This window comes from Chrysemys picta, chromosome 12 (genome assembly GCF_011386835.1).
Source record: "Chrysemys picta bellii isolate R12L10 chromosome 12, ASM1138683v2, whole genome shotgun sequence".
Lineage (NCBI taxonomy): Eukaryota > Metazoa > Chordata > Testudines > Emydidae > Chrysemys > Chrysemys picta.
The window spans coordinates 52,373,828-52,384,144 of NC_088802.1; the positions used below are offsets into that span (position 1 = coordinate 52,373,828).

At 40.2% G+C, this 10,317-nt stretch overlaps 1 protein-coding gene across 1 annotated transcript in view; it reads left to right on the top strand.

The window, feature by feature from the left end:
• Positions 1-10,317, top strand: part of KCNJ16 (potassium inwardly rectifying channel subfamily J member 16) — a 45,286-nt gene extending 34,969 nt beyond the window's left edge. The window contains exon 2 of the mRNA XM_024104630.3: positions 6,567-10,317. Coding sequence (XP_023960398.2) covers positions 6,677-7,897 — 1,221 coding nt within the window. The 5' untranslated portion in view covers positions 6,567-6,676 and the 3' untranslated portion in view covers positions 7,898-10,317. The remainder of the gene's footprint in view (positions 1-6,566) is intronic.

Sequence of the window (10,317 nt, forward strand, 5' to 3'; positions counted from 1 at the left end):
CCCCCTTTAAAGGCACTTAAAACAGAAAGTGGGAATCCCGGAAATAACATTTTAGGTTCTCTGCCTCCCCATATTCACCAAGAGACTGAGAATAGTAGGGAGCCCCAAAATCATCAGTTTCAAGTTGCCAGTGCTTTCCATTTCTCATGATATTTCAATATTTCCACTGTTTGGTCCTGGCTAAAGCCAGGCAATGCATAGGGCTAAAATAAAATTAAAATATTTCTTTTACCCCAGATCTGGGAGTTGGTCTTAGTTTTGGAGAAAGCTCTGGGTCATTTCTTTAACTCTGAACCTGGTCGCCTATCTTAGTAAGTTACCAAGTGAAATCAACTTCCAAGGCCTCTTCTGTCAACCCTCCGTGGCCAAATGCCTTCTCTCTCTCTATTTTAAACAAGATCTGGTTTCACTTAGATGAATTAAATGTCAATATATTTGTTACTGTGAGTTGTTCCAGTGCCGATTACAGCACCATTGCATGACTTTAAAGTCTGTGCAACCGTCTGCTGCTCTGTGCTATTTATGTCTGCCTTTTAAAATGTTTAATAAACATTTTTATATTGATATTTTAAGTCTTCTCTCTCTTATTGAGGTTTGGAATGGGTAGTCCAAGAAGGATATTTTTTTTCTTCTGCCCAACTCAGATCCCAGCCCATTCATAGCTTGTTTTTATTTCTTTGTTTGGATATTTTAAAAAAAGAACCATCTTTAAATATACGGTGTAGGCAAAAGGCATCGCTTATGGGACGCTACTGCTAGAACTGATACAAATATGTGAACAAATATTTGTTCGGCACAATACTGTTGCCAGCTGGTATACTGCAGCCTTACCACCCTGGATTGACTCAACCTTCCCAGCTGAAGAGAATTTGATTTGAAAAACTTCATTCCATTGACTTCAGAGGAATTATTATGGATTTAAACCTCTGACTAGATTTCATTGCTATGGTCCATATCCTGCTCTTCCTGATATCAGTATTAAAACACACATTGACTTCATCAATGCAGGGCCAGCTGTTTGGCCCTGATCCAGCAAAGAACCTAATCTCATGAGTAGTTCCACTGAAATCAATGCAAGTGCTCACCTGCTTAAAGTTAATCACACACTTAACTGGATAGGAACCTTAATGCAGATCACTGATTTGAGAACTCCATCACTGGCTGGGACTTGAGCCATGGTGGAGAACTTTGGATACAAAAGAAATCGTGCCAGAGAAGAAGGTGGTGGTTGGCATAATGAGGCTTGAGCCAGGAGTGGGAAAGACATTATTTGAGACTGGGAATCGTGTAGACTCTTTCTGTCTGTAGAGGAGGGAAGGGGACAAATTGGGTAAGAATAGGTATCCTAGGACCAGCAAAGGACTGCTTTGGCAGTCATGGAAAAATAGGACGAGGAATTAGTGAGATAATAGCCTACTGGAGCACATAGATGGGTGAAAACTTTCAGACATCCAAGAGATAATCTCAGTACCTTCTTGTGCTGGGAGAAGTAAACGTTCCTTTAACAGAAGAATAATTAAGGAAAAGGCCTCATTTTAGATTGTTCAACCTATAATAGATTTGTTGTTGTTGTTTTTTAAAGAGGAACTAGAGTATGAATCAGTTCCAAACCAGTTCTAAATATTTCAGCTCTTCACATTTCTTGTCTCTGAACTGAAAGTCATCCAGGGTTACACAACAATGTACAAAACTGGAAAACTTTCAGATCCCCCTCCAACATGTGGTGGGAAAGTGTGACGCGATTGCTAAACCAACGCTGAAGTGAGTTTCATTGAATGCATCAGGGGTTAGAGGAAGAGTACACAATTTCTTTCGCAGGTTTCAATTGTTTTCTTTTTGATTTAATCTGATTCTCAGAATAGCATTATTTTGGAACAAAGATTTTTACATTGTTTTGCTTAATATTTTACAACCAGACTGTTGACTGACGTATCATTGAACAAAAATTCACCCCTATTAGTTTACATAATGATGGGGAAATAGCTTCATGATGGGTGTAACAGCAACTAATAGGGTATTAGGTGAAGGTGCTACAGTACGATTGATTTAAAGTGACACTATCACACTCAATAAGCTCAAAATTACATGATTTACTTGGAACCCACATTTACTGTGAGTGTCCAAAGACTTAAGTTGGATGCTCAGTGCTCCAAAGTTATTGCTTCTCTGAGCAAGTTGACAAAATTCAAATCAGAGTTCAGGTCTCGCTCGCATCAGAATAGGAGATGGCCAAAGAGCGTTCAGATACAATTAGAACCCCTCCATACCTTCATCCAACATTGAACCAAATTGGATCTATTTTGAGATATGAAAAAGTGTATCAATTTTTTCCCTTGGTCCGCTTTTTTTATACTCCTCTTCTGACTTGGGTTCCACTCAAGAAAAGAGGTGAAAATAATAATGATATATACAAGTTTGCATTACTCATGTCCTTGCCTGGGAGTCAGAAGACCTGAGTCTATGCTTGGCTCTGCCACTGACTGTGACCTTGGAGAAGTTATTTCACCTCTATGCCTTACTCCCCCTCTTGCCTTTTGTCTGTCTGGTTAATTTAGGGGGTAGAGTTTCAAATGCACCAGTGTGAGGTAGGTGCCCAGCTCCAATCATTATAGCTCTTTTGGACAGGGGCTGTTCTCTAAGTTGGGTCCTAATCTTGGTTCAAATAATTAATATGAGAGTTGTGATCCCCAGCCTGATTTCTAGACCTTTGGGGTTCATATAGAAGCTTTGGCTAAACCTCTGAAACTAGGGATGTTTACCCTCATGGAATCTCTATCCTTTCTGAAATTTGCCCATTGCTACGCACATTCCTACCCAGCTCAGCCTTACTGCTCCATTTCTAGCAGCAACCAGTTTTCTTTCTTACTTTCAAATACAATTACAAGAAGTAAATCTACTCAGCAAGAATCTTGTAAATTTCAACACACTTCCTGCTCTGATGAAGAGAGCAAAATGGTTGGAGGGGAGAGAGGAGGAGGGGAAAGGAAAAAGAGGATCATGATGTTCATGCTCATGGCCAGGAACAAAAAAAGAGTTAGTGTGTTAGCACAAAAATGCTCCCTGGCAATATCTGAGATTCATTTGCAGCAACTGATCCATGAGCTTTAGTGAGAGGAGCGTGTCTCAGAATCAATTCTTTTTCTGTTAATCTTTACTTGATGGCAAAACCTTTAGCCCAGTTCATAGAATTTGCATATGTCTTTTCAGACAAGGGCTAAGAGATTTCATCCATTCCTTTTAGGAGGAGAATTTTACAGGATCATAGAAATGTAGGTCTGGAAGGGACCTCAGTAGGTCATCTTGTCCATCCCTTCATGCTGAGGCAGAGAGCAAAATAGATGCACTTAAATGATTTTGGAGCACAAGTCCCATTGTAGGTCAATGGGATGTATGCTCCTAACTCCCTTAGGTTCTTTTGAAAAATCTCTTCATTAAAAGGCAAATAATAATAGTCCTCACATTATTCTACAAAAGGAATAATGACACAATGGATTTAGACCAGAACTAGGAGCCAATAATATCTGAGTTCAGAACCTAGCTCTGCCTTTGATTTGTTATTGGAAAATCATGTGACTTCTCTGTCTCTCAATTTCCCCATTGATAAAAGGGGATTAAAAATCTGACCCATCTATTTTAGGGTATAGGAGGATGGGCTTTAATTCTTCGAAGATACACTCAGTATCATCAGTCAATATAAAATATTTACTACATGAAATTTATTCATAGGTCAACCTTAACATATTCAGATTTTTTTCATATTATTGGTATGGTTTCTCTTTAATCACATATCTAAGATACAGGGCAAGATATTTAAAAATACCTAAATGACTTAGCAGCCTAAATTCCATTAAAAGTCTTGCAATTTAGGCTCCTAAGTCACATAGCTGCTTTTGAAAATTTTACCTACAGTTTTGTTGCATGTCTTCATGATAATGCCAAAAATATTTACATACAAATATTCATGAATGTATAGATATTACTATTTGTAACACAATAGTACATAGAGGCCTGAACTGAAATCAAAGTCCAATTGTGCTAGGCATTGTACAAGCATATGTTCAAATACTGTTCCTGCATCTCACATGTTACTGTAAAATCAAAACTCTCCACAGGGCTTTATGTGCAGTATAATGTGCTCTAGAAGAAAACTGTTGCCAGCACCATTAGAATTTAAGATGGTTCCAATGGAATGCCATTTTTAAAACATGATGATTTTCTGTTGGAAGCAGTAGAGAGCAGAGTCAACTCAGTAGCCCTTGATTTATGAACTGTTTTGTTGCTCCCAGAATCCCATGATGTTTGTGGTTTCTTAAGGAACTATTGTTTGAACCAGTCAACAAGAAAAACAATTATAACCCTAAGCATGTTTTTTTATTTGAAATCATATTGGCCTTTGATCAAATTTTGCCTCTTTTTCACATCTCACATCATGGAGTTTTTTCAAATAATAAAACTGTTCCCAATGTTTTGTTGTTGTTCAAAGGCAACTTATTAAATGGTAGGTCAAGAGTCTGCAATGGACGACACTACAAGGGTTATTTAAAGCCACGAGTAAAGCAAATCATACAAATTTTCCAAAGACTGTGTTCCAAGGAGTATTTTTGGAAACATTCATGTTGTGTTTTTTAATGAAGGCCACATTCTGAAGCTACAGCACCATATGTCACACATTCATTCTTGTACCCCCCCAAAAAGGGGGGGGGGGAAGAAAAAGAAAGAAAAGGAAAGTATGTTTGGCTTTTAAGTGTTTTTGGAATAGTGTCTAAGGGCTTGTCTATACTTACCGCGCTGGTTCGGCGGCAGGCAATCGAACTCAGAAGTGCTCCCCGTCGACTCCGGTAATCCTGCTCGCCGAGAGGAGTACGTGGAGTCGACGGGGGAGCCTGCCTGCCGGGTCTGGACGGCGGTAAGTTCGAACTAAGGTACGTCGACTTCAGCTACGTTATTCACGTAGCTGAAGTTGCATACCTTAGTTCGATTTGGGGGTTTAGTGTAGACCAAGCCTAAGCATGCCTAGCGTTGTTCCTCAGATGTAAGAAGAATTTTTGGCCTGTTAATTTAGCTCATCCAGTATTGCTCTCCATGGGACAGCTCCTCCAGTACCTTGAATCTTGTGTGGTCATTTATACCCATGCAAAATGTCTACAGAGTTGGTGCAAAATACTCAGGCTGGTTGGCCAATGTTTTTTTTTTCTTTCCATGGGGAAGTTTGATTTTTCATTGGAAAACCTAAAGCTAAAAATGTTCAACTAAAGACTTGAGAAACAGGGGAGAGGGGAGAAGGAACATTGGTTTTTGGTTGAAAAATCTAATTTTTTTGAGGAGAGCAAGCACTTTCAACAAAGAATGTTGTTCAGTTGAAAACTCAGTTTTCTGTCAAAAAAGTTATGACAGAAAATTTTCAGCAAGCCCTACAATCAACTCTGATTTGTCAGTGTTTCAACCCCCCTAGGCATGGGTATAAATGACCATGAAATGTGCCAGGCATTGGTTAGTCAGTACCTCAGTCTCTCTTTTATTACATGTTGCAATGGCCCCTATTCTCCTCTGACTTAAATCAGTTTTACACCAGTCAAACCCCACTAATGTCAGTGGAGTTACCCCTGATTTACAGCAATGTGAGAGGAGAATCTTGTCCACTGATGTCATGTATATGACATCATCTGCTTAGCTCTAGGTAGAAAAGAGGTTTAGCCCTTTTAGCAATATAACTAGCAGAACTTTGCAAAACTGTGGAAGAAAAACTTTAGCAATCCTAGCTTAGTCCTTCTGGAGCTCAGTAGGCAATCAAGAGCTTAGAAGACTGTGCATGTGTGAAATACTCTCCCATGTTGGTATGATACTGGGAATGATGATTCAAGTCTAAGGTTTTTTTTTCAGTTATGCAGTTACAAATCCAAAGTACGTCTATTGACGTCAACTGAGTTTCTCGTAATTTGTAGCTGTGTCACTGAGAGCAGAACCAAATTGGCCCTCAGAACCAAATTTTGAAATGTAGGTGCTTATGTTCATTTTCAATGGACTGTTTCAATTGACACTTAACACTTCAGTCAGGTACTAGTGTGTCTGCGAGCTCCCCTGAGGGCCTCAATTTGTAAAGGGACAACCAGATTTAGGTTTCCAAGCTTGGCAACTGGGTCCATCATTTCAAGAATATCTCTCTTCTAGTTCATTCATTCCAGCTCTTTGTTCAAAAGGTCCATCTGCAGGTGCTTGTCATTCCTATTAAGGCTTCTTGGTAATCCATCCTGACCAAATGCAACTTGTGAGAAACATTAAAAATATAATATATAAAATAGAAAAAAAACAAATGTTCTTTGTTGTCCATTTTGACTAGCTACAAAACCTTTAAAAAGTTCAGAAAATTGTCAGCAAGTTTTATTTTACAAGTACAGTCCCACGTTAATGATGTTTTCTGAGGTGAGAGGCATAATCAATAATCAATATCTGTACAACTTAGCAGGAGTTACTGAAACCATAGCAGTAATGTGCATAGTTTAGGTGTCATGGAAAGTCCAGCATAGGAAATCAAAAGTAAACTTTCTTCTCTTCTTTTTCTTTTGTAGATTTCAAATGAGGAGAGAGAACAATTAGCCATTGGAACCACGGACGTGTCCAGTGAGCTGAGGCCACAAGACGGATGACTGAGCGCTGTGATCACTAGAGGCTTGTAAAAATGCAAAGAAATAAGCTCAGCTACCCAAATTCTTCTCAAGAATGCACCACAGTGAGGGCAAAAAAAATGCAGAAGAGATTTCTCCACAAGGATGGCAGCTGCAATGTGTATTTCAAACACATCTTCGGAGAATGGGAGAGCTACGTGGCTGATATTTTCACCACATTAGTGGACATCAAATGGCGCCACATGTTTGTGATATTCTCTTTATCTTACATTCTTTCTTGGCTGTTCTTCGGCTTGGTCTTTTGGCTTATAGCAATCCAACATGGAGATTTAGTACATGATGAAGGAATAACCCCTTGTGTTGCTAAGGTGCACAGCTTCACAGGAGCATTCTTATTCTCACTTGAAACCCAGACGACCATAGGCTACGGCTTTCGTTGTGTCACTGAAGAGTGCTCTGTAGCGATCCTCATGGTGGTTCTACAGTCGGTATTAAGCTGTATAATTGACACATTCATTATTGGAGCTGCCTTGGCTAAAATGGCCACCGCTCGAAAGAGAGCTCAGACCATCCGCTTCAGCTACTATGCCACCGTAGGCCTAAGAGATGATAAACTTTCCCTCATGTGGCGCATTGGTGATTTCCGGCCAAACCACATGGTTGAAGGCACAGTAAGAGCTCAGCTTCTGCGCTACATGGAAGATAAGGAAGGGAGAATGACAATGGAATACAAGGACTTGAAGTTACTAAATGACCAGGTCATACTTGTTACACCAGTGACCATCGTACATGAAATTGACCATGACAGCCCTTTATACGGTCTAGATCGGAAAGCTTTGGCCAAAGACAGTTTTGAAATCTTGGTTACATTTGTCTACACTGGAGATTCAACTGGAACTTCACACCAGTCGAGAAGTTCATACGTCCCCCGAGAAATCCTTTGGGGACACAGGTTCAACAATGTCTTGCAGGTGAGGAAAAAATACTACAACGTGGATTGCCTACAGTTTGAGGAAACCACAGAGGTTTACGCTCCCTATTGCAGCGCAAAGCAACTGGATAGGAAGGAACATGAATGGAACAGAACTAAGAAAACATTGGACAGAGGAACAAGTACATCAACACTGGAGGTCAGAGATACATCATTTAAGGCAGTTGCCCTCATCAGCAGTTCTGAAGATCCAGAAGATCTAATGAAAGCCGTCAACCAAGATTCTAGAGAACTGCCTTATCAGAAAGATCCACTGACCTTAAACAGAATCTCCAAGATGTAGCTATTCATTGCAATTAAAATTACTGCCCCAGCTGTTCCCTAAGCAGCCTGCAAAATATAAGCAGTGTTAAACTCCATACACACCAGTATTTACATAATAAATCTAATTCTAAGTGTATACTCATCCAATCAGAGAATGAAAACAATATAATATGTCCTGTAGGTAGATTTTTCAAAGCTACCTAATTTATTTGGATGGCCAGTTCCCAAATTAATGGGATTTGGGTATCCATAATCTCACTGTGGTTTTGAAAATCCCTCAAAATTTCTCTACTCAAAACCTGAACACATATTGTATTTTGAATCTCAGAATTTTAGATGAAATTTTTTTGCAAAGATGCTTTTTGAAAATGTTTGGGAAATTTGATTGTTTTGAAATCAGCATATACCGTGGTAAAATCTTTTGAAAATTCATGTTTTTGAAGAAAAATCCATAATATGGTAGTGAGAACAGATCTGTAATATGGTCATAGTGATGAACTCTCTCAAGATTCTTTGCAATGCTCAGGAAGTGAAACCCAGGAGCTGTACCATAAAACAGTATTGCTGGCTTGCTTTTGTTATTTGTCCCCGCTTTATCTGATCACTTTTTGTATTCTGGATCCTAATCTAAACCCTTAATACAGATTCCCTTGTTAATCTGGTTTTCACAGCAGTCTACCTGTAATCTCCTCTGCATTATCTACAGTGCACGCCTGTTACAATTAATACAGTTCCTCGCATGGAACACTTTTCCAACAAGAAAAGGTGTCTCTGGAAACAGAACTATTGAACTGATGATGTAATGGGCGATCACTCGTTACCGAGGCTGATCATCTTCCATGGGAGTTATGGGTCCTCAGGTGGCTAATAAGGCCAATCCTTGAACCACAAGTTCTATTACAATGAGGGCAGATGTTTTCAGGCTTAGCAGGAGTCTGTTGACCACGACTGGAAGCCAGTCTCTCCTTCCTCCCGTGCCTCTTGTCTGCTCAGTGAGCAAGTTCAAAATGCAGAGGACCATCACATAGGATTTCACTCCATTTTAAGCGATCCTGGGCAAGTGTCTCCCAAGTGTCAACGTCAATATTACACTTTTTTAGGTTGTCCTTCAGCAAGTCCTTATAACACTTCCATTGTCCATCCACGTTACGCTGCCCCTCTTTCAGCAGAGAGAACAGGACCTGTTTTGGGAGGCGATGGTCTGGCATCTGGACAACATGACCAGTCCAGCAAAATTGCTGACGGATGATCATTGCCTCGATACTGGTGGTCTTTGCCTCTTCCAGAACACTAATATTGGTGCACCTGTCTTCCCATTTGATCTTCAGAATCTTACGAAGGCAGCGTTGATGTTGCCTCTCAAGGACTTTCGAGTGGTGTCTATAGGTTGTCCAAGTTTCGGTGCCATACAACAGTGTTGGGAGACTAATGGCTTGATAAACAAAAAACTTGGTGAATTGTTGAACTATGCACGTTGCAAATGCATTAAAACCATTTGGGGATTTTTCATTCTCTATCACCAATGGTCGGTCTGGCAAACACCTACGTGAGCAGATTTACTCATGTAATAAAGCAACATGTGTGAGTAAGTGTTTGTGGAAGAGGGTTTTATAAATAGAGTTTCATTGTATACAAGTTCACAATAAGCAGGTTGCCCTTTTCTGGAAACGCCTACTGCTAGTCAAATCCAGAGTACAGTCATATGTTTCCTGCTGTAAGTACAGATATAGATGTGTGTGTCTGTACAAGAATGTATGGTTTGGGGCATAAGCCAACTGGTGTGGGTTAGGAAGAAACTTCTTCTGTGGGCAGGTTAATTCATAACAGTCCACTACCAGAATTCTTATAGATTTATCTGAAGCATCTAAGGCTAGCCATTGTTGGAGACAGGACTATAGATCAGTGTTTCTCAAACTAGGGGTCCTGACCCAAATGGGTGTCGCAAGGCTATTATAGAGGGGTCTCAAGATCACAAAAAATATTGCTGGGGGGAGTGGGAGAGGGAGACAGCAGCTGACGCCCTGTATCATGCCACCTTTACTTCTGTGCTGCTGCTGGCAAGTGGCGCTGCCTTCAGAACTTGGCACCTGGCCACCAGCCACAGCTCTCCAGCCACCCAGCGCTGAAGGAAATGCCTCCACCACAGAAGTAGTGGCAATACCAGGGTGTTCAACCCTATGAGTATGTACAGTAATTTGCTATCACTTTGGGGGGGCAGGGGGCTGAAATATTTTCAAAGGGGGGCCCGGAAAAAAAAGTTTGAGAACCACTGAATGAATTACTGGTCTGATCCAGTTTGGCAATGCCTACATTCCTGCGTTTGCTGTTTTTATTGCATTTGTCAGAGTATATAAAATGTTGTATAATTAAGCCTGGGAATGCATGCATTGACTTTTCATTAATGAAGACACAGGAATAAAGACATGCATTAAGGGACAA